Below are 24,852 nucleotides of genomic sequence, written 5' to 3'. Positions count from 1 at the left end.
AGCATTTTAAGTAGTGCAGCCTCACAACACCATCCATACATTATTGGTATGCCTGGAAGAGATTGTGTAGGGTTGCCATATGTCAAACAGTGAAAATCCGTACATTTCAGCGATTTCTGCCTGGACACTGCTTCCGACTGGATATATCCAGGAAATTCCGGGTGTATGGCAACCCTAGATACTGATATTGTAACAACCTGAATTTTAATATATTAGAACCAGGCAAAGTGTGACAAAAGAGACTTAAGCAAGTCCTAAAAAGATTTGTGTGCTTTATGGATGGTCCCCGGCAGTACAATCCAGTATATGCTTAAAAGGTAAAGGTAAAGGACCCCTGACCACTGAGCCTAGGGCTCGCCGATCAGAAGGTTGGCGGTTCGAATCCCTGTGACGGGGTGAGCTCCCATTGCTCAGTCCCTGTTCCTGCTGACCTAGCAGTTCGAAAGCACATCAAGTGCAAGTAGATAAATAGGTACTGCTCCAGTGGGAAGGTAAATGGTGTTTCCATGCGCTGCTCTAGTTCACCAGAACCAGCTTAGTCATGCTGGCCACATAACCCGGAAGCTGTCTGTGGACAAACACTAGTTCCCTTGGCCAGTAATGCAAGATGAGCGCCGCAACCCCAGAGTCGTCCGCGACTGGACTTAACGGTCAGTGGTCCCTTTACCTTTACCCTTGAACATACTGGGATTTTACTTCTGGGCAAACATGCATAGGATTACACTGGTCAATGCTTCATGGCTAAATTCTTAAGTCTGTTCAAGTAAAAGCCTCTGTTTTAAATTGATTTGCACTGCAGCCTTATGCATATCTGTACAGTTGAATGGGGCTTGCATCTGCCCACCTGCAAGTATTGCAACACCCCATTGCAATACTATAATGCGCCATCTTAATCCTGCAGTATAGATTTTGCAGCCCAATCCTATGCATGTTGGGACCCGATCCTATGCATTTAGTCCCCTGCATTCACTGTCACCTCCAAGTACGCATAGGATCACAGTCTCCGTTTGTTAACTTGCAATACAGACCTTTACATTTCTACTCTGAAGTAAGTTCCACTTAGTTCCATGGGGCTTACTGGGATGTGGGTACAGGACTGCTGCCTTTATCTGTTAAAGTTAAGACCACATTTAAATTAAAGCTGTGCTTCTCAAAACCAAGGTCATTAACAGATTCAGTGTCTACAGTACAATACCAGATAGTAGCAGTGTAAGGTCTGGACAGAAATCACGGGCTTTGCTAAAAGCATTTTTAACAGAGGGAGTGAAAAGGTCACCCAGCCACGTTTGCCTGTAAAATGCCAATTTATTTTAATACTTAAAAAAAAAAAAACGCACACACACAAATAAATCCAGTGATAAATGTTCATTATCAAGAATCAGCATAAAGTGCCAAATAGCAATAACTTTAACCAAAAACATATTGGAATGTCTCATTATTATTATTTACACTGCTAAGGAGGGTGGGAAAGACAACTGGGGATAAAACTCTCAGGCTGAGATTTGTCAAATACCCCCCACCCCACCCCATCAATTCCATTCACTCCCCATCCAGACACATGCTAACTTGAAAGTACTACTAAGACCATACTGGGCACAGCAGTCACTTTGATTTATTGTTGTCAACTTTTGCCCACTTTCGGTGTTTTTGTGTTTGGCTTTGTTTAAATAAATCCACCAGCTACAAACCAACTCCCAAGGCACTAGACCACAAACAAACAAACAAACAGAGACCCCAGGATGTTTGCCACAATGTGCAGGAAGGAGACCCACTGATGGGAAGAATTGGGTGTTAAAAATCTGTAGAGGACAGCAAGATCCATTACATGGGAGGGTCATTCGCTTCCTTTCAAGCACAGAGTTTATCAGCGATCTTCCTTCTCATCTCAGCAGTGCCTAAAACATGAAGCCGATTTCTCTTTGACCATCTTCTGGATTTTCTCTCTGGAAGTATGATGAATGCTAAGCCTTTTAAACAGTCACACACAAGCATACAGAAAGGATAAAAATTTTAAAAATTAAAGAAAAGCAAAAACTTCAGGAAGCTACTTTGGGTGTTGTTTGCCTCATAACACAATGAAAATTCCTCTCTCCAATACTTGAGCACCACCTTTTGACGTAAAGTTTAGCAGAGTCATGCAAGGTTTACACTCCTCTGTGTAATTCGGAAGCAGCCAGGTTTTTGGGAAGGCTGGCTGAGTTTGTGTGCAGAGAGGGTTTGAGTTTTTCTTTTCTTAACAAATTTAAAATTAATAGTGTTCAGTGCTCCACAATGTCTCTGTCAAGAATTTGGTCTAAATTTCGGAATGCCAGGGGTGAAGTTCATGGGGGCTAGAAGCTTTAGCATTTCATTTTCGAAGGTTTAAGTTCCTTTACTTGTGTGTGAAGTGTCTTGTGAACAGCTAGAGTCCTGGATTGGCAAAATCCTTTCCCACATTCTTGGCACTTAAAGGGCTTTTCTTTGGAGTGGATATATCTGGGGAGAGAAAATAAGAGAGAAAGCGAGAGAGAGAGATTTTAGATTTGATCAGATGGCCAACATACATTTCTGTCTTAGCTTGCTACAATGTACAGGTGGAAGGTCAAAGTTTTGGTGAAAGTTCTCAAAGGAGAACAATGATACGCTGAAGAAAAATCTAATAGCAGGACATAAGGACCTAGAAATTCCACTCTGAGCCTCCTGTGTGCTTCTGTATATAGTGGAGAATTCAGTATATCATGGAGAATTCAATACATGGAAGTTTTTTCATTCACATCAATATATAGTTGTTCTCCAGGTTCAAAGAGAGATGTTTTTGGAGGCATCTTCTCCATTGAACTGAATGGGATCAAACACAACCAGAGCTCCCTTGCCTACAGGAGATAATTGGACTGAAATGCTCAGCTGCAATTTAGCACACAGTAAATGCACACAGCTTCCAATGATTTCAATAGACTTGGGATGTACATCCTATATTTAACTGAAGTAAGTCCTGTTGTGTTCAGTGGGGCTTACCTTCAGGGAAATGTATGTCTGGTTAAACCCTAAAAAAGCACACAATCTATAACTATATTTTGGTTTGTGCCCCTTGAGTTGAAATCCCTGGTTTGTACATGGACTGTCCAGTTAGCCTTGGATAAAGGGAGATGAACTATGGGAAATCTGTGTTCAGATCTCCAAATACTTTTCTTTTTATCCAAAAACAGAGCTCCGGATTTGATCAAAGCAGCAGTGATGAGAGAAAGGGATTGAAAACCACTATTAGCTCCGCAGCAGAAAACATACAGGCATCTGCCCCTGGTGTAAGATGAGAACCATCGTAAACTTACAGTTCACCTTAACTAAATGCATTGTTATAGAGCTTCTGTGGCAGGGCAGTCTATAAATTAAATAAGTAGAGCTTCAATCCTATGGGATCTATTACTGGGTGTTGCAGTTTCTTTCTTTTTTTAAGTTCTTCAGAAGTTCACTCATGCTTCCCTGCACAAAATAATTGTCAGCAATAAAACAGAGCGGGGAAACAATTGTTGGGAAAGTCCTGAAACACTGAAAGTAGAATGAATATGATGTTTAGGGGGATATGATCCTTTCAGAGGACAGAGGGACTGTCCCATTGAGGAGTTTGCCATGAATCTAGGTTGGTACCTTGGCAGATATTTACATTGCTCATTTAAACTGGCTTGAAACCAGTTTAACTGACACAGCTTCTTCTAGAGAACTGTAGTTAGCATAATTTGTCAGGGTGCTGATCAGAGGTGTTATTAGGGAAGGTCAAAAGCCCCCAGAGCCTGATCCTTTTGCCCTGGGGTCCCAGATCTCTTGTTCCTTATTTTACACTTTACTTCCAGGGCTGTGGCAAACTGCAGTTCTGGTGAGACCCACTCTATTTGCCCAGAAACCTCAAAGTACACCTATGCATAGAAATTAGCATACACAAAGTCTTGCTGTCATCTGCCTTGAGCCTTTTAAGTTGTCAGGGACACCTCTGCAGCTGAGACTTTCTCTGATGTCCCTACCGTGTCCGTAGTTCCTTGGCTGAGAGACACAGCAGTATGAAATCAGATTAAATAGGTAGCATAGACATGTTTTTATTATAAACAACTGGAAGTGTTGGAATCAGTACCAGGTGGGGACTGATTTTATTATAAATGAGATTTTTGCTTATTTTTCTCCACTACCTGCTTTGATTCGAGTGATGAGCATGCCAAACCTACATATAATATCTGAATAAATAAGACTATTTGCAGACTAAGATTGCAGTCCTTGTAATCAAGAACTGAGTCTAGCTGGGCATTAGGCTGCTAAAACTTTTCGTGTCTTCAGTGGGTTTCATGCACATGATATTCATGAGTTGCCCTAAAAAATTCTCACTGTGCAAAAATAGAGGGAAAGAACGTTGCATATACATCACAGAAAGTTCTAAACAAATAAATGCCCTGATCCACAAAGGAGTTATCTAAGTCTATCTGTATTTAAGCATCTTCCTTCATTCCTTAATCCTAAATGGGACTAAACTCACAATCCTGTAAATCCCATTGAATTCAATGGAACGTGCTTCCACAAAAATGTGCTCAGGACTGGGCTAAAAAGGATTTCAGCTGAAATACGTGGCTTCATTTGGGCTGTGGGTAGACTTGGAATCCAAGTGAGCTTGTTATTCATGAAAAGTGTAAATGCACACTCATTTTGTCTCGTATAATTAGTAGATAGAAGGGTTTGGGGCCGTAAGAGAGTAGAAGAGCACATAATGAAGACTAAGGTTCAACCCTCAACATCTGCAGCTGTTAGAAGGATCTTAAGTTGGTGTGCTTGGAGAGACCCCCGTCTGAGGCAGTGGAGAGGGCTTCTGCCAACCAAAGTAGGCAATATACTGTGATAGGTAGACCATTGGTCTGACTCGGTACACACAAAGCCCTTCCTATGTCCATAAGGACCTTTGCCACTGCTATCAACTTCTGTTGGTTTTCCCTTGCATAAGCAGTTATCTGTACATCTATGTGTAGGAAGGCCATTGTCCCTTCTTAAGATTGCCATCTCATGTGGGGAAGAGTAGAGCAGTGCTTGTAGACCCTCCATGCATTGGAGAAGGTCTGGAGCTATATGCATGTTGGCTCCTTACATGGTTTAGAACCCTGATTGCATGGCAAGTCATGTGATGGTCACTAGAGGAAATTGCCAAATAAGACTTAAGTCAAGGGCATCAGATATCAGGACCTAGGACCTATCAAGCCCATTAGCATCTCCATTGGTCCCCCTACCACACTCTACAGCAGGGATACCCAATGTGGCACCCTCAATATCTCCTATCGTTCCTGGTCATTGGCAATGTTGGCTGGGCCTGATGGGAGCTGGAGTCCATGACATCAGGAGGGCACAATGTTGGCTAACCCTGCTCCACATCATTCAAATCAGGTATTCAGGTGCAAAAGATCCACATGTATTGGTGAGGTAGGCTTATCTGCATGATGCACTGGTGAATCAGCTCTAGCTTGTCATTTAACAGCCCAATCCGATTCACATCTGCCCAGAGGTAAATTCCATTGAGTTTAGATGAGGCTTACTCCCAGATTCATAGGACTGCTCACACTTGGGAAGGGAAACAATCATCAAGTATAATTTTGGCAGTGAATCCTCTCCTGATGCTTTCTTCTCCTCCTGCCCCTGACAGGGTTTCCCTCACCTGGGATCTGATCCAGGAAGTGAAATGTTAGCTGTGCAGGGCAGGGAGCCCCAGGAAGAGGAGTTTAAGGAATGAATGTTTGTTGACCACCATGATATTCTCCATGGGGATTGTGGATGCAACCCCTGGCCATCTGCTCAGAAAACAGCCTTCCAGCCAACATCAATGGTACAACCCTGACGCAGGTGAACTTTGGTGAAATAATGTTATGCAATTACGAAACCCCAAAAACTCAATAAATGCATTTTCTGCATAAGAAAGAGAATATGAGATCCTTCACACAGATCATTACTCGCTTGGGCATGACAGTAGGAAACAGGGTGTAATAGTAGAGCAGATGTTGATTGTGGTCCTCCAGGCCATGAACCCTTTTCCCAGGTCATACCTCTCACTTGCTTCATTTCATCTCCCAAGTGTTTTTTGCCTGGCTGGAATGTATCATTGAACTCTTGCTTGCCTGGACGGGAGGTAGAGAGAGGTGTGTGTATCTACACTTGTTCTGGCTAACTATTCCCTGCTGGCATGTGGCCCTGGATAGGTTGCCCCAAATGGAGTGTGGCCCTCAAGGTGAAAAATAGTTCCCAACCTTGCAGTAGAGGATGGAATACTTCACCTTACAGATCTGTTGCTTAGCTGAAATTTCAGCTAGAAAACGTTTTTGGATTTTCCAGCTCTGCCTGAAGGAGCGTCTCCACCGCCATCGTTCAGCCCAGAAACTGAGGTCCACCTGCAAGGGCCTTCTGGTGGTTCCCTCTCTGAGAGAAGTGAAGCTACAAGGAACCAGGCAGAGGGCCTTCTCAGCAGTGGCACCCGTGCTGTGGAATGTCCTCCCATCAAGGAGATAAAGAACTACGCAACTTTTAGAAGGCATCTGAAGGTATTGGGAAGGTTTTTATGTTTGATGTTTTATTTTGTTTTTGTATGTGTTGGAAGCTGCCCAGAGTGGCTAGATGGTCAGTGTATTATTATTATTACTACTACTACTACTACTACTACTACTATTAGCAGCAGCAGCATTAAAATCACAATGGAGAGTCACCATTAAGCATATCCAAGTGTTACCTGATGTGTAATGGGCATTTTTTACTGAAGTAGCACCATCACATTTGTCTGTGATAACAGTTATGCACGACATATAATTGGGTATAGCTACTAGATGAGACACTGTAATTGTTGGCAGTTAAGATGGGCTTCAGGAGACAGATCCATTAAACGCTCAGGCCTACCTGTGATCCCTCAGGTGATCTTGTCTTCTGAAGGCCTTGTGGCAAATGTCACATGTGTACGGCCTTTCGTCCGTGTGGGTTCTTTCGTGGATCAAAAGGTTGTACGACTTGGTGAAGTGCCTGCCGCAGAATTTGCACACAAATTCCTTCTTGGTTTTGGAAGGTAACCTCCCCCGCGTGGGTTTCTTCTCCGGTGAAAGCTTGGTCACCTCGAGCAAGGAGCCCAGGCCTGGAGGGGAGCCTTGGCTATCGATCTGTCCCAGTTTCGAGTGGTCCTCCTGAGTGGCTGCCACAGCGAGATTAGCAAAGTCAAATCGGGGCTTGGCTTTGAGCGGCATGTTGGCAGCTTCGTGTTTGGGATGGATGACATGCGGGAAGAGAGGGAAGGCGGGCAGCTGGAACCTGGCGTCCACCAGGCTGGCCACGCCGGGCACTTTGGCGAAGGACGAACGAGGCAAATGCATGGCCGGGTAGCCCAGGGTCCACTGGTGAAGATGAACGGCGTGGAGGGCGCTGAAGCCATAGAGGTTGGGCAGATGTTCCGAAGGCACGGCGGGCAGACCATTGAAGGCTTGCAAGAAGGAATAGTTGGTGAGCTGGAGGGAGGGGTGGATGGGCACTGGGGCTGGCAAAGTCTTGCTACCCATGATAGCAGAGAGGCCTGGCAGCAAAGGCAAGTGCCTGTAAGAAAGAGAGAAAGAGGGGAGTGGGAAAACACACAGAGAAACGTGTCTGATTACTGGATGGAACAGAAGAAGAAGAGTTTGGATTTGATACCCCGCTTTATCACTACCCGAAGGAGTCTCAAAGTGGCTAACATTCTCCTTTCCCTTCCTCCCCCACAACAAACACTCTGTGAGGTGAGTGGGGCTGAGAGACTTCAGAGAAGTGTGACTAGCCCAAGGTCACCCAGCAGCCGCATGTGGGGGAGCGGGGAAGCGAACCCGGTTCACCAGATTATGAGTCCACCGCTCCTAACCACTACACCACACTGGCTCTCACACTGGAACAAATAAAGCTCTGAATCTGAAAGCCACCTGTTCAAATTTCACCTCTACCATGAAATCACCAGAGGGGGTCATAGACAAGCCTCTCTCTCTCTCTCTCTCTCAGACTCAGCCACCCACCTCCATCTGCAACAACACGGGGTAATAGTAAGGATTCCAAGGATACGAGTGGGACAGTCCATAGTTGGTAGAGCATGGGACTCTAAATCTCAGGGTCGTGTGGGTTCGAGCCCCACGTTGGGCAAAAGATTTCTGAATTGCAAGGGGTTCGACAAGATGCAGGGGTGCCAACTTGAATAAAATATTGGGGGCCCCAGGTAAGCCCCCTTCTGCATAATTGATCATGTGCCTGGATAGCTCAGTGGGTTAGAGAGAGGCGCTGACAAAGCCAAGGTTGCAGGTTCGTTCCCCGTATGGGGCAGATGCATATTCCTGCATTTCAGATGATCCTCAGGGTCCCTTCCAACTCTACAGTTCTATTATTCTATGACATGGCACCCTCGCCACATTTGAATGGCAATGCCCATCAACTTTGGGAGGGCAGCCCCCCTCAGATATTTTATTGGGAGGGCAGAAGGGACTTTGGCCCCCTAGGAGTTGGTTCCTATCAGTGGCGTAGCGTGGGGGGTGCAGGGGGGCCGGCCGCACCGGGCGCAACATCTGGGGTTAGGGTTAGGGGGCGCAAATCCACGGGTTAGGGGGCGCAAATTACTTGCCTTGTCCCGGGTGCTGACAACCCACGCTACGCCACTGGTTCCTATGACAAGAAGACTCTCATGATCCCAACTTTGCAATTCTATGAATGCATGTGAAGTGCTCTGAACACTTGTAAGTGCTATACGGGCATTGTGTACAGTGGTACCTCGTGTTACAGACACTTCAGGTTACAGACACTTCAGGTTACAGACTCTGCTAACCCAGAAATAGTACCTCGAGTTAAAAACAGGATGAGAACAGAAATCGCGTGCCAGCAGCAGCGGGAGGCCCCATTAGCTAAAGTGATTAAGAACAGTTTCAGGTTAAGAACGGACCTCCAGAATGAATTAAGTTATTAACCAGAGGTACCACTGTATTCTTATTTGTCTTTTAAATGATTTATTTAAAGTATAAAATGCATGCAAGAATGTTTCCTGTCCCAAGTAGAAAGTAAGGATGGGCAGAAACTAAGAGAGGTGGGGGAGAAGTCCTCAATAGTGGGCAATGAACAAGATGAGATCTTTTGTAGAAACCACTGGCACCCTCAGCTGTGGCTCCAATTCACAAGAAGCTGCTGTTTGCATACTAAACGTATCATGATGGGCATCAGACCCTGTGCTACCCATTGCGAAGAAGGGAAAGACAGGAGATTTGGGAAGCAAAGAACTGGTGTCCCCAAATGTTTTTGCCACAGTAATAATTGGCAGGAGTTTCTAGCTTACATATAGGAAGAAATGCCCCTTCGGAAGTTGGTATGGATAGCTGTGCCCCTGATTTCTTGATGGTAGAACTTCTGCTACTCTTTAGCCACCAAAATTAGCTTCCTCTTGCCAAATTTAACAAGAGCAGAGTCTTATACTGAATGTAACTAAGAGACTCTATGATTTGGGGGGGTGCATGGTCTTTTGTAATTCAGTAAAATCTTTAATAAAAAATATTTTCCCCCAAAAACACAAGAGCCACTCAGCTTCTCAAGGGACACCATAGATACAGAAGCAACATCTCAAAAATACCTAGTTTCTTGGTCATACCAGGGGTTGATGGAACTGCTTTTTATTTATTGTGTCATCCCCTAAACGGCGCATAGCAACACGCAGGTTGTGTTCCCCTTGGCCCTAGGACCTTTGGACGCAACCCAGTTCTAACAGATGCGCTGCAAACGCGCCAGCGCCCCTTGGCCCCACCCAAGAAGGTAAGAGTCCAGTTTGGTTTTGGAGACCAGGCAGCGCGAGGTCCGTGTCGCTGCTGGCAAGAAGACCTGGAAAGCCTGGACCTTCATTCAGGCAGGAAATTCCCCGCTTTCCTCGCGGCTTCTCTGCCCTCTCCTTTGCTCCCCGCTCCGCTTCAACTCTGACCTCCAATTTGCTTCGGAAAGCAGAGTACAAGGATTTAACATAGCTGACTTCAAAGCTCTGCGTCGGGGCCCCCTCCTTCCCTCGCCTCGTCCATTGCTACAAAACGAGACAAAAATCCCGCACACCCCATTGGGGTGCCAGTTTGAATAAAGGGGGGGGGACAAGCCCCACCCCGCATAATCAATTACATAGGAGCCAACTGCTAGGGGCCGAGGCATAGCTGTCAACTTTTCCCTTTTCTTGCGAGGAAACCTACTCGGAATAAGGGAATCTCCCTTTTAAAAAAGGGAAACGTTGACAGCTATGGGCCGAGGGGGCTCTGGACCCCCCAATAAAATATTTGAGGGGGCTGGGCCATAGCCAGGATTTATTTTAGAGGCAGGCATTGTGTTGGGGGGGGCGGAACCGATTTATCTGCGATGCAGTTGGTCAGTTAGTTAAGTTTTTTATTTATTTACTTAATTTAGGGGGCAGCTGCCCCCCCGACCACGCCCATGGACGGCCCTCCCCAAAGTTGATGGTCATTGCCATTTAAATAGTTGCGTCATGCGATTGATTATGGGGCGGGGTTTATCGGGACCCCCACGCAGTATTTTATTAAAGATTGCACATCACGCGGGACACACCATTTGATTGGCAATGCCCATCAACTGGGGGGGGCGGACCCCTCAAATATTTTACTGGGGGAGCGAAGACGCCCTCGGCCCCTAGGAGTTGGCTCCTATGCACTCCATTCCTTAGGGGTGAACAAGAGCTGTCTAGGCAGGGAAAGGGACCGCGCAACCCTATTGCACGCCCAGGAGGAAGTCATCGCTCCTTGTCGCTACTTCGATGGGCGCCTCCTTACCTCCTGTTAAGTGTCCGTGGGATGGCAGTTGATAGCAACAGTAAATTAAGAACTGTCGCCTTAGACCAGAGCGAGAGGAAATTTAGAGGCGTTTTCTAGGCTGTTGGACGGTCCTGGGGATCGACCCGCGTGCACAAAGCAAGGAGAACGACCCCGGGGCTAAGGTCATGGGCGTAGCCAGGATTTTCTTGAGGGGGGGTAGACTTTTGTTATGGGAGGGCAGAACTAAGGTCCCTTCGCCCCCCCCCATAAAATATGTGAGGGGGCCGCCCCCCAAAGTTGATGGCCATTGCTTTTCAAATGGTGTGCGTACACCACATCTTGCGATCAATTGTTCGGGCATGAGTTACCTGTCCCGCCCCCCAATTTTTTTTTTACTCAAGTTGGCACCCCTGATTTCGGATCAGCTATAAAAGCTAGAGAGTGTTTCTGTCAATTCTGGGGGAAGCAGGAGTTTTAAGCCAAGGCTGTACTTTTCAGTCTCATTTCTCCAGCGGAAGGAGATGGGGGGTGGAGGAGAATGACTGTCCTAAAATACGAAATAAAACCTGCAAACGATCGGACTTTTTATGCACGTTGTTGAAATCCAGGGCCCAATGGTCACGGGGGTGATTGACACACACACCTGCGGGCTGTCATTCAATAGGCGCGCTCGGCCCTCGGATTGAAGCCTGCAGCGTGTTTTAGCATAGGGGCAAAAGACTTGGGTAGATTCGGGGACTGGGGTCAGAATTGCACTCGCAGGACAGAACGCTGCCCTTCGCTTTCAAAGCGAGAGGTTGATTTCGATTTCCATCAGTCAACTAGCGCCTCAGAAGCGTCCCCCGTGCGGCGGAATGGTTAGGTTTGCAAAGGTCTCTGACGGCCTCTGCAAGCTGTCCTTTAACCACTTATGCCGGAGTACAGATGCTTAAAGATCTGGAGCCTGATCTAGAAAAAATCAACCCCTACCAAAGTCCTGCAGATTTCTGTGAGATTTAAAACACGTGCATTAAGGCTGCAGCCGAAAACGTATTTCGGAGATAATTGTGCGGGAGTGCCTATACTTTCCATGCTTGGGGAAATAAAACAGCCCCCAAAATTGCATTTACATGGGCCTTGGTTTTTATTTACGATCGTTGCACATGTTCGGGTTTAGACCTAGCTACTTATTCTGAGCCCGCAGCAGATTAACGGCTGCTGCAAAGCTGCGGCCTTTAACTTCTGAGTAAACATGCTGAGGATCGCGCTGCGCGTACCCACGACGCAGCGCAAAGTTGCAACCAGAGAGAGCATTGCCTCTGCTTAGCGCTCAACGAGTTCCTTTTATAGTTTGCATTTGACGTAACGGCGACGCGTAGCCTTGCCTGTGACGTCACGCCCATGCTCTGCCACGGGTGCTTGGAAAGCTCTTCCCAAACAAAATAAAAGAAATGTGGAGGGGGGGGGGGATTTTGAAGCCTCTCGATCGAAACTTATTGTTGCTAAGTTTGTTTTTTGAATTTGCTCCCTCCCCCCCCCACACACACACACCCAAAGCGACAGCAAAACGAGCGCGCGCGCACCAAACTGCTGCAAAAAAGGAGCGGAGCGAAAGCGCAGGAATTGTTCACGAGCAGCTGAGATGGGATGGATCAGACGCGAAGCCGAGAAGATTAAAGGGCGACGCGCTGTTTGTCTGGCGGTTCTGCTGTTCACGGATCTTCTCACTAAAGATGTGCCCCGAGTCCACCTTTCACACCACTTTACATAAATCAGCCTTAAGAAAAGGCGGGGGGGGGGAGAGAAGGGAAAAGGAAAGTCTACAGAAATTCCATCGCACTGACCCAGAATAAACGAGTGTGACATTTGGCCAAGATTTGCCTTTTCTAATTGGATAAATTTGGTATACCGGTCGATTAAAACACACACGCTGCAACCTCCCCCCCCCCTCAGTTAAATTTAACTGTTTAAGGACCAGGGTGCTGTGTTTTTTTAAAAGGTCTCCCCCTCAAATTTTTAAAATAAAAAATTATTCGCATGCACAGCCGCTTATTACCAAAAGATATTGATCAAACTCCTTATGTTTAGGCCACTTTTGAAATAGAGCCGGGCAGCTGACACGGGGATGGATCCTGTTCCTTTTCAGGCGAGACGATAATAGCAGATCCCATAAACACCGTTTGCAAGGAAGTACGTGTCCCGTGAAATCAATAGGACAACTTCTGAACAAGTGCGTTTAGCGTCAGAAGTGGCATATTCTTCAAGGAACGAACATGTTGGACCCCTTCGCGTTCCTTGAGCATGTGAATCCGTGCAGGGTCCAATGGAAAGATATTCACTGCGATTGGAAATCGTGCATCAGTATATTGGTTTACAGGCTTATTTTGAAGGCTTGGTGGTGGGCGATTTATGGAATGCAGTTTAATTCGGAAGGTGGAGAGAAATCTCTACTACGGCATATCCCCGTGTGCTTTAAGTCTTGCCATGTCTAAATATTTACAATCCGATTCACAGCCCGGTAAAGTCCTTGTATTTTATTTAAACACGTGTATTCATCCTGATTCTTTTACTAAGAATTAAAGCTCCAATCCTAGGATTAGGCTCCACTAAAAACAATTGCCTTGCTTCCGTATGTGTGTGTGTTTAAGGTACGGATTTCCCAGCATATTATTATTATTATTATTATTATTATTATTATTATTATTATTATTAACTATCAACGTGCTTAAGCATGCACCCTTCAGTTTTCAGAACTGAATTATTATTTTTTAAATCGTTTTAAATCCAAGGACTGTGGTTTAACCGGATGGATCTGTTACTCGTAAATCTAGCCCTGTAAGAGAATGTCGCGCTGGGGCAAGAGTGTGTGTGCGTGTGTGTGTGTGTGTGTGTGTTTGTTTGTGTGTGTAAGAGAGAGAGAAAGAGTGGAGAGGGAGATAACTTTCAAAGTTTTAAGTCACACCAATCGAATAAGAAGCGGCCTTTCACCGGTTCTCCTGAAAGGAAGAGGGGAGAAAAGAAAAACCGTGGTTCATAATAGCATCCATTGTGCTAATGATTTTGCTCGCTAGAAGCAGTTTAGCTTAAAAACAAAGGGGAGCGGAGAGAGAGAAAGAGAGAGGATTCAGGCTGTTACAAGTTTGCTGGCCTGGGTCCAGATCTGTAAGTTACACTTTTCCTCTGTTACAACCGAGGAAAGAGACAGAGAAGGGGACGAGTAACTTGTGGGGGGGGGGATAAGCGAGTGGCGGGACCCTTTTAGGACATCAAAGCCAACGATTCTCTGGAGGTCTGCAGTGACACTCACCCCCCCCCCCTCCTTGCGCTCTACTTTCCTCCCCACCGCAGAGCCGGTTGATCCTTTTATTTCGGTGTCACCTCCACCTTTCAATTCTGCTTCATGTCAACAGATCTTTATCGGCTCCCCCCCCCCCTTCTTCCCCTAAATGAGAAGAGTCTGGGAGTTCTCAACCACCTTTCCTCTGCCCTCGGTGGCAATAAACAGAGTCCCGTTTAAAATAATATTTCTTTCTTTAAAAAAAAAAATCAGGAGGCACGTCTCGCTGGGTAAATTGAAGCAGCTACTCGGGGACTAACAACTTTGGGGGTTGCTTGGTTGTTTTCAATCAAGCGGTATGTAGGTTTTGTGAAACAAATAAATGCGCAGTAGGCTAACCAAAGATAAAACCTTCCCTGCTACACACACACACACGACTGAGACTGCAACCTCAAACACGCCCTTTTGGACACAACGAAACTTGATGTATTACAGTATTTTAATATTTTTTGGAAGCCGCCCAGAGTGGCTGGGGAGGCCCAGCCAGATGGGCGGGGTATAAAAAATAAATTATTATTATTATTATTATTATTATTATTATTATTATTATTATTATTATTATTATTATTCCGGAAGGAAGCGTGCGGAGTAAGCAGTCGCGCAATCCCATCTGCGGCGCTTTGCTTGGAGGGTAAGAATGGGCGCAGCCAGGATTTATCTTAGGCGGGCAGAACTTCAGTTAGTTAAGTATTTTTATTTATGGGGGGCAATTGCCCCTCCCCCCGCTAGGCCCATGGGAACAAGCCCCCCCGGACTCAAGCGAAACTTACTTCCTAGGTAACCTGCCATATAGGCCCGTTCCCCAAATCAGCGAAAAGCCTTGCATGCGCCTCAGGCGACTCAACTGAGGTTAGGACATCATATTCTTTTCTGACTAGAGTCCCCTTCCAAGGGGGAAGACGGGCCCCATAGATTTCAACGCAGGCGAAAGTCTATGGTCAGACTTCCCTGGACCAGCAAACCCATTGGCTCCATCCTAAACACGTTTACAGTTTGATCCCAGCGCTGATTTACTCCGTGAAATCCTTCCGCCCTATCGCTTTCTGTGTGGGATCGCTTCCGACCAGTTTCTACGCTTCGGACTGAAGTGCTAGACGTGAGCTCCCCCCACCTACAAGCTTGCTAGATAAGCGTGCTTAGGATCGCAGTCCCGCAGCGCAATCCAACCTATGCATGCTCACTCAGAATCGATAGTCCCGTTTGCTCTCCGGTAAGTGGATCTAACAGCACCATCCCAGACGTATCTGCTCAAAAGTAGGGAGCAGTGGCGTAGCGTGGGGGGTGCAGGGGGGGCCGGCCGCACCGGGCCAACATCTGGGGGTTAGGGTTAGGGGGCGCAAATCCACGGGTTAGGGGGCGCAAATTACTTGCCTTGCCCCGGGTGCTGACAACCCACGCTACTGGTAGGGAGGCCCCTTGAGTTCAATGAGGCTTTACTCCCAGGCATGGGCGTAGCCAGGATTTTTGTGGGGGGGGAGGATCCACGTGATTGGTCAGTTAGTTATTTCAATTGTTTTACTTGATTTGAGGGGGCAGCTGCCCCCTGGCCCCCCCGCTACGCAGGGGTTATAGAATTGAAACCGAAGCCTGCCGTCCGAAGTGTTGCAATTCTACCAAATCTTATTCAGAGCACACCCTCTGAAATTAATGAAGACTCAGTTGACCCCCAGGGGTGCCAACGAATAAAACATTGGGGGGCCCCAGGTAAGCCCCGCCCCGCATAATCGATCGCATGATGCAGTGCACATTTGAATGGCAGTGCCCATCAGCTTGGGAGGGGGGGGAGATGTCCCTCGAATATTTTATTGGGGAGGCCAAAAACCCCTCGGCCCCTAGGAGTTTGCTCCTTTGTTGACCAGCGGCCTGAGTTTCTCCTTACAACCCAATTCCAGCTGGGACCCTAAGCAGGGTTACTTGGAAGTAAGTCCTTTGAATTAAATTTAGTTATTAAAACACACACACCCCAATAGGTATATAACAGGTTGCAAACCAAGCCAGATCCACGCAGGCTTTGTCTCAAAGGACTTGCTTCCAAACGGATGTCACCACCGGGATGCGAAAGGAAGCCCACTGGAATCTACAGAGAGGGAGGGGTGTAAATCTTACCCTGTAAATTCGGGCTGTAAGTCCACCCGCATCTTGATCCTCGCAATAGCAACCAAATCCCTGCGCTTCCAAAGGAACTTTGCGCGCCAAGGCAAGAAAGGTTTGTCTACATTCGGAGTTTAGCCCGGATTTGGGCCGAGTGGAAGCTGTTGCGCAACATCTGCGCTGCAACCCTGTGGAAACCCTTCCCCAAGCCCTTCCCCAAGCCCCCTTCAGCCGTTGCTTTCTGTCCGCCTCAAGCTTTTGAGGAAAGGAGGAACATCCCTGGTGTAACTTAACAAGGGGGTGCCTGTTTTAGGGAAGCTCTCTTTTGTAAATCAAGTCACTTTCCGGCTTTAAAATAAAAATAAAAATTGCGAGGATGTTTGGGGGGGGGGATGAGAAGAACGCTGGTGCAGAAAGATGCCCCCTTTACTCCATAGGACATAACCCTCTTTCCCCTTCCAGAGCGCCGACGGATGCAAAGGCGCACTCGAACGACTGGAAACTGCTTCACAGAATCGTAGGGTCGGAGTAGATCCCTGAGGATCATCTAGCCCATCCCCCCTGCAATGCAGGACTATTTTGCCCAAGGTGGGGCTCGAACCCTCGACCCAAGATTAGGAGTCTCATGCTCTACCGACTGAGCGATCCCATTTATTTCATGAAAATGTAATTGCGATGCATTTGTCCATTGGCGTCACTTTGATCTGTAACTGCCTGTATTTGAGAGACGATACGCCATCTATCTTTCAGTGCCCTAGTCCTCACACGGTAGGCGAGAGATAGATACCTTCTCTCCTCCTGTGGGGCTGGGAGCTGAGCGAGCAGGCCTGGCCGCTTTGTTTCTTCACCCCTGCCACCCTTTTTGCTGTAACTTGTTGCTTTGGGCTACAACTTCCACCCCTCGCAGCTAGCTGAGGTGTTCTGCCTGAGGCAGGTGGGAGCTAACTCTCACTCAAGCTGGCGAAGGCTGCCTTGGAGTCTCCATACGCTTTGCAGGTGATCAGACGTAACACCTGCCTGGAACGTTGCTTGCCTGGGACTTAATTTTAGGCTTCAGCAAACAGAAAAAAGGATGGCAAATGTTCTTTAAAAAGAAGGGACAGGCATAGGCATTTTTTATGGCATTTCAGGGCCGGCTTCAGGAGCAATTGAATTAGAATATAATAAATAATAATAATAATAAGGAGGAGGAGGAGGAGTCCAAAGCGGTCTTCACCACCAACATACTGCTCTATCTGTGCCTTGCCAGGCCACGGTTCTTACTTAGTGCACTACTCCCGTGCAACTCCGATCCTATGATGCATGCTGACTCCGAAGCTGGGTTCAGCCATAGCATTGCAGCCTTACCGTCCTATCAAGAGGTGTTCAAAATCAGGCCCGAGGTTTGCATCTTAAAGGCTGCCCATCCTAACTCCACTTACCTGGGAGTAAGCCCCGCTGAATTCAAAAGGAGTTACTTCTTCGCTAGGATCTCAAGGCGCCAGTAAGATCCTTTATGAGTTAAGATAAGATAGACTGCAATAAGCAATGGAGCGTTACTCGTTGGAGGCATTAAGCTCGCTGACTTTCAAAGCAAACTGTCTCTTGAAACCAAGAGGTCTCCTCAAAGAAGGAAAGCCTAGCAGAAAGAGGGTTTCAAAGTGGCTGGGAGTTCAAGTGGCGGTAAGTTCCGCCGACATCCATGGAAAGCCTTTCCAAACTCACTCTATCCATAAAGAATTGTAGAGCTGGAAGGGGTTGGGGAGTCATCTAGTCCAACCCCCTGCAGTGCAGGAATCTCAACACGCGGGGTCCTCCGCTCCAACTGTACTCGGCTCAACTGATTTACGCACTGAGATCAGTTCAGGCCTCGAAAAAGACTTCAGCCTTTGGGAACTGCCAATCCATATAAGCCTAAGGCACTATGTTTTGGAAATAGTAGTGGAAATCGCATTTTTCTAAGCTTCCTCTCTGGGGCGAGGAAGTCTCTCCCCAAGGGCGAAAACCTCGCGCTGCCATTCTTGTCTCAGGACTGCAGTGAAACTCTCTCCTTAATTTTATGGTCATCTTGTGGTTAGTTAGTTTTTTAAAGTTTAAGCCTGAATTATCCACGTGCCTGGCGTATCTATTTTTTTCCCCCAGCGGCGGGGGGCGGGGGGGGGAGAGGATATTTGCAGATGAAATGCTCGACTCATAAATAACATGTTGGGCTCTTTTCGCGCCCCCCCCCCCCCGCAATTAGTTCCACATGCAGAAATGGCCGAGGTAAATTAAGTTGCTGGCTGTTCGAATGATAAAATAAAAGCAGTCAAAACTCGCGCTCGCCTCTCCATTCGCAATGCCACAGGCGTCGCGAGCAAAACCCACGGTCTGCTCAGCTATAGGATCTCAACGCGTTGGGAGTGGACAGAACTCCATGGAGGTGCTGCGTCTGGGTGTGCGCGTGGGGGGTTAATCTATTTATGCTCAGTTTTTTGTTTTGACCGTTTTACAAAAAGCAAAAAATAAAAAGCTCCTCCTGCTCCAGATCCTCTAGGCCCTTGAAGCCGAGCCAAAGCTTCGATCCTATAACCACTTGCAATTCATCTTTATATCTCTGGGTAGCTATGTCTAGGATAGCAATGCCTTAAATAACGATTGCAGCCTTATTAAAAACAAGCACAAACACTTGGGAGCACCCGCCATTCATCCAAAACACAAGACAATCTCTATTAAATAAGATTTTTGTTTTTCATTTTATAAAGGATTGGGGTCGTTTTATTACCTAACACGGTTGTTATGAGAAACCTTCGCATTTCCTCCTACCCGCTTGCGTTCAGTTTGTAAGATCCTCGGGGCAGGGGGTGCGTCGTGCGCCTTTCGATTATGTCACCTACGAAAAACGCTCACCGCGCTAATTTTTTTTTTTAAAAAAACCAAAGTCGTTTCAGACGAACACGTGAAGGAGATCCCACGGATTTCCTTCCCCAAGCCAGGGTGCCTGGAACAGCAACCCGGCCAGAACTAGAAAATAAACCGTCTCCCCTTAAATCCTTGAAGCTGGAGGGACACCGCTCGTTCGTTCGTTCTCTCCCCCGCCTCCCCTTCCATTGCTGTGAGCAGCGCAGGAGGAAATCGAGCGTGGCCTCTACCTGTGTTGAGGAAACAAAACAGGAAAGGGGAATTGGCGTGGCCGGCGGGCGGGCGACTCTCCTGGCTCCAGCCGCGCGGAGCATTCCGCTTTCTGCAAAGGGTGCGACGGGATCTCCTCAAACGGAGTTATGTACGGCTCTAATTGAGCGTGAACGAGTTAATTGCGTCCCTTAATGAGCGCTGGAAGGACTCCAGCGGCCTCTGCGCCTTTGCCTGGCGGAGCCGAGCTAAACAGGCTTCGTTAATTTCTTGCTTTCCTTTTTTGTAAAAATAATAGTAATAATCACGTTTTATCGTGCAATCGGTGCTGACAAGCCCCGCGGACGCCCTCGCAGTTGTTTGCTCACACACCAGAAATCAACCCCTTCCCCTCTCCTTCCCCCCTCCTTGCACACCCCCCCCACACACCTAAGCTTTGAATACTACAGATCGCCAGGATCAAGTGTTCACAACAGCCGTTTGAAATCGCTCCTACTGTCAAGCGGCGGCAGTTATGAGCTGCAAAACAATTCTGAGACAGTGGTCTCTCTCTCTCTCTCTCTCTCTCTCTCTCTCTCTCTCTCTCTCTCTCACACACACACACACACACACCCTCCCTCCTACACAGAGGAAATAATGGGGCGCTAAAATCTTAAAAGGTATCCTTGTGGTTAATGGAGAGAGAAAAGCAAAAGAGCCAACAAACTGCGTTTCATCTGATGTCCCCAAATTCTGGAAATCCAAACTAAATAAACAGCTCGAGCCTAAGGCTTTGCAATCAAGGCGAATCTAGATTTATGGGACGTAGTTCTATACAGATGTCCTTTGAAATTGGAGGTGCCAGCGTCACTTGGTGAAAATGTCAGCCTGCGCGTTTAGGAGGCCTTCAAGATATTACTGACCGAAGCAGCATAACCAGACTGATGCCAAGGGACTTTTGAATCCACAAATTAAGCGGCGGTGTCCTTGGAGGCAAGAGGGGTCTTCTCACCTGACGCTAAAAAGTGCCTCTCTCCCTCTGTTTCGCCCGCTTGTGTGAATGGGGATGCAGGACAGAAAACGAGAGACCATTTTTTGAGGGGACAGTTCTTGGTTTGGTGGCTTATTTTGCTTGGTTACTCTGTTCAGGGGATGGAGCTATATAGATAATAATTATGACCGTCACTTTTACTCTGCGGGATCATTACCTATTTGAGCCACCTCTGTCTCTCTCTTCGACATCCCATTATAGTGTTTGCGCGCAGTGCATAGCTTACAAGACAAATTTAAAAAAGCGCGAGTCAGTCCTAAATTACTGTGCCAGTAGCATTACCACACTGGGGAATCTGGTTTGGGGAATGAAAAGGAAGACCAGGGATTAGAGGCTGCCATCCTAAACACAGCTGGATTTACTTCTGAGTAAACGTGGTTAGGATCGGGCTGCTGATGTCATGCATGGGAATTCTCTCTCCCCCCCCCCATCACCACCGCAACCCCTGACCTAAACCACATGACTTTGCAGCAACCTCCACTGGAGGAATATAACACACTGTGGATTGCTCATGTTTACTCAGAGAGAAGCCCCATCGATATTAAACGGGATTCACCCTGGAGTAAACGCGCATCGCAACCCCGATGGTCCGCTAAATTGTAATCCAAAATCCTACGAAATAAAAAGTATCCTGTTCTGGACGGCGCTTTTGCTAATTGCAATAAGGAACCGCATTCTAGGACAGCTAATGGAGACTGATAATAATAATAATAATAATAATAATAATAATAATAATAATAATAATAATAATAATAATAATAATAATAGCTGATTGAGGAAAGAAATAATGGCTGGGGGCAGGGAAGCAGAAGGAATGCCAAAGTATTTCAACAGTCTTCGCTTTCCTCGATCCAAAATATACATTGTTCCTGGATAATGCCTGAGGCTGAAGATGCTAACTTTCCCTCCCTCGATCACATTACTTGGAAGCTGAGCGCCACTGGAAGTGGATCCCGCTGACTCAAAATAATCATTTCAGGTCATCGAGATGGAAAGTAATCTATAACAGTTTTCGGACATCTACTACTTCTGCCTCTCTCCCCCAGCCCCAAACACATTATTTACACACTAATTCTGAAAAGAGACTGAATTATTCCCACAAAGGAAGCTACTTCCCCCTCCAAAACAAAACCAAAACCCCTGCACCTCTTTGAACATGCAGACAGACATAGACGGGCGCTTTCGGTGCCAACGTTGCGCAAAGAGAGATCGGTCTGTGGGTCGATTTAAATCAGCCCGTTCGCTCGAAGTACTTCTGTTTATTTAACCAGCTGATATTCACAACACATAGTATTTCGGATTAGATCGGCTCTCCTAAATCTGGCAGTGAAAACGGATATAAAAAACGCGTAAACCCGAAGAGCTGCTGAAAAACTCCTGCAGGCCTGGCGACCCCGGGTGAATAACACGGACAGCCAGCTCTTGCGTGGCAACGAGAGCAACACTCGAAGTCTCTGTCCGTTTACGATTCGCTACTGGTTAAATAAACTGGAAAGGAAGAGAGCTGCATTCGAAATGAATGGAAGTCTCTTTCCCTTCAAGAGGGTTGGGATGAAAAGCCTTTAACACGGAAAGGTTACGAAGTTTTCAAGGCAGGTAAGGTGTAAGAGACAGGCCCACAGAGCAATACTAATACAGAGACAGACCTGATCTGAGATGGGTCAGAAGAGAACCCAGTGAAACCGAAACTTCTTGCCTCGCTATACCCCGAACATTTACACACGCATTAGTCCAGTCGATTGCGAGATCCGCCATTGCACTTAAAAGTTCAGCCTTGCGAGCCCTTTCAAGGGAGCCTTGCTGGGAAGGAAACTCCGCTGAAATTGGCGGGGAGAGAGCGCGATTCTGAAATCGCAACTCCACGCGAACCTACTTTAAGGTGATCTCGTGGAGAATTTTCAAGTAAGGGTGCAACCCTGTGCACATTCTCCGAAAGACTCAACACTTCCCAGTTAAATATGCCCAGACTACATACCTGCTGCAGAGACATAGCCCTAAATTCCAGCAATGCCAACGAGTTGTGGCTGTGGTTTATATAGCAAGCAAAGCGAAGGATATAGAAATTCTCCCTTTGTACTATCCTACGGCTCAGAAATCTCTGTGTACTCTCACACATATACACCAGTCCTAAATTCCTTTTGGAAGTATGCCCCCTTGACTTCGGCTGAACTCGTTTCCAAATTGCTATCTGCTTAGGACCCAACCGTTTCCCCCTCCACCTATGCGCAGGCAAGTAGGTACATTCCATATCACGCCCAAAAACGATGGTTTGTTGTTGTTGTTTTGCTATAGTCCTCAGTGGGCTATGAATAGCAGGCGCCAGCGAGTGAGCGCGCAAACACACACACAAAATCGTACCCACCCACGCACAATTACGCTTGGTAGCAAAAACATACCGGTCTCTGGTGCGCGTGGAACTGCCAGGGTTTAGTAAAACCAGCAGCCCGACCCTTAAGCGCATTGGCACTGCGATTCTAGAAACAGATTTGGAAGGACGAATTCCCGACCTGCCTTCTGAAGAAACACGTTAAGGATCGGGGTCTTAAAAAAAACAAAAAGTATGCCAGGCTCAGCAGACATAAGTTCCTCCTGGAACCAACGGGAGGAACTCCTGATAATATAGCGCGTTTAGGATGAGGACGAGGGCTCGGATCGCCTCGTGGCCCTTGTCTGAGCTCCTAACTCGGATAACAAGCCTAGGCGGGATTCGCTTGCACTTAATCCACATGTTTAGGATCGCATCCTGGTGACATCCGTCTCCCCGTGGGAACTTTTATTGCCCAGTTCGCCCTAGAAGCGTGGATAGTTCAGGAACAAACTCCTGTCTCTGAACGCAACGAGGCTAACTTCCCGCCAGGTTTAGGATTGCAGCCTTGTGGGGTTAGAGAGGACCAATTCTGCCAAGGGGAAGAAGGGGCATAGGAACTGCAGGGTGGGCTGCTAACTGCTGGGACCCCTGCCTCAGTCGGACCGCTTAACAGCTGGCGCCGAAGTAGGCAGACCGTGCTCTGCGTCTGCAAGAAGATCCCAGCATCTTGGTAGCTAAGAGTTTATCTGGGGGGCGGAACCAGACGGCCTAACTGAACTCCGCGAGCTTCACAACAGGACCTGGATCTCGTGAAGCGACCGGAGAATGAGGGCACGGGACATCCAGCCAGAGAAGAGGGGTTTTTTTTTTTTTGGGGGGGGGGGGTTGGAAGTGCCAGGCAAATCTAAATATTTACCTAATCCCGATCTCCGCTCCACCGCCGGCAGATGGTTCAAGATCCTCCGTGGGCGAAACTGCACAGCGTCAAAGTTGGGCAAAGTGCTGCTGCCCGCGCCGGGCCGGGCCCTCGGCTCGCCTGCTCTCCCGCTGGCCCGCGGCAGATCCGGTGGAAGGGGCGGAGAGGCGGGCGAGCGAGCGGAGGAGCGCACCAGGTAGCGGAGAGCCTCTCCGCGCCGCGCTCTTTCTTTTGGCTGACTTGGAAGGTCTGCAGGCAAAAGCGCCTTGGAGCAAGGCGAGCGCCGACTGAGCGGATCCCTTCCCTCGGCCGCCTCCTTATTTCAACCCCCTCTCTCCCGCCCCCCTCGCCTTCCCCACCCCTGGGCATGCGCACTGGAATGGGGGGAAAGTTTCTAACTGGGAAACTCTTACTTCGGCCGCTCGGCTCCCGGATACCGAGCAAGCAACGCGCTCCGCCTTCGCTCCAGTGGCATCCCTCGCTGCCCCCACACCACGCTCGCACCTCGAACGAGCCTTGGCACAGAGTCAAGAGGAGCCCCGGGGCAGCCGAGTCTGGGAGACAGCTAGGGCGCTAAGCTCTTAAGTGATCTCCCGGGAATGGAGAAAGTGGTCGCTCCCATCTCCCATCTTAGGCTCAGAGCTTTGGCGGAGCTTTCTCCAACGGATCGCGGCTGCGCTCAAGCTTAGCAGGATCTACTGCTTGGTTGGTTGGTTGGATGTGTGTGTGGGAAAACACCAGAGATTCCGTGTTTTATGTATTCTCGATATGAACCGGGCTACTTTGGAGTAAACTGGATATGTGCGGTAGCTATCCAGTCTCCGCTTCAGAAATCGAATGATGCTTGTGGAGTAAGCTTTTTTTTTTTAAAAAAAAAAAAAACCCTCCCACTTACAGATCTCCCGTGGAATCCGGTGGATCCACATCTCCTAGAGGGTCATCCATAGTAGCCCCGGATCCTAGCTGGCATTCAGGACCCCCCCTTTCCTTTTCCCCGCAGATCCCATTCCAGGGGGCATTTTCACTTCCCATTCCACCCCATAATAATGACCCCCACCGTCATTCTGATCAGGAGTTGATCCTGGATCGCCGACCTGCATCTTCTGGTCTGCGTGGGCATGACAGATTCCTGCCTCTCTGGGTAGAATCAATAGATTTCAAGCCCGCTTCAGGAAACTGAGGATCCTGTGAATCAAACTACCCACCTCATATTCCTAAAACGGTGATTTGGGCTTCAATCCACGCTCGCCAAGGCTTCAGGCGATCCAGGCGAAGCCCGGCAGCCGGGCGTGGGGGGTGGGGAACGGTGAACCTCCTCCCAGCGCTCCC

The 24,852-nt window shown here is 47.7% G+C and overlaps 1 protein-coding gene across 2 annotated transcripts; it reads right to left on the bottom strand.

Moving 5' to 3' along the window:
* Nucleotides 1-1,350: 1,350 nt before the first annotated feature.
* OSR1 (odd-skipped related transcription factor 1) lies at nucleotides 1,351-23,810 on the bottom strand. 2 transcript variants are annotated; one of them, XM_082217029.1, is made up of 3 exons: nucleotides 23,524-23,810; nucleotides 6,886-7,566; nucleotides 1,351-2,475 (listed from the first exon to the last, which is right to left on the bottom strand). In XM_082217029.1, exons 2-3 carry the CDS (start codon nucleotides 7,530-7,532, stop codon nucleotides 2,340-2,342), a joined length of 783 nt encoding a protein of 260 aa, XP_082073155.1. In that variant the 5' UTR covers nucleotides 7,533-7,566; nucleotides 23,524-23,810; the 3' UTR covers nucleotides 1,351-2,339. The 2 variants fall into 2 exon arrangements, with proteins under 2 accessions (XP_082073155.1, XP_082073154.1); XM_082217028.1 differs by lacking the exon at nucleotides 23,524-23,810 and adding an exon at nucleotides 22,696-22,810.
* Nucleotides 23,811-24,852: the final 1,042 nt, after the last annotated feature.

Source organism: Podarcis vaucheri (genome assembly GCF_965113315.1).
Source record: "Podarcis vaucheri genome assembly, chromosome: 3".
NCBI lineage: Eukaryota > Metazoa > Chordata > Lepidosauria > Squamata > Lacertidae > Podarcis > Podarcis vaucheri.
Note: the sequence above shows the minus strand (reverse complement) of the source record. Positions and strands in the feature narration are given on the sequence as shown.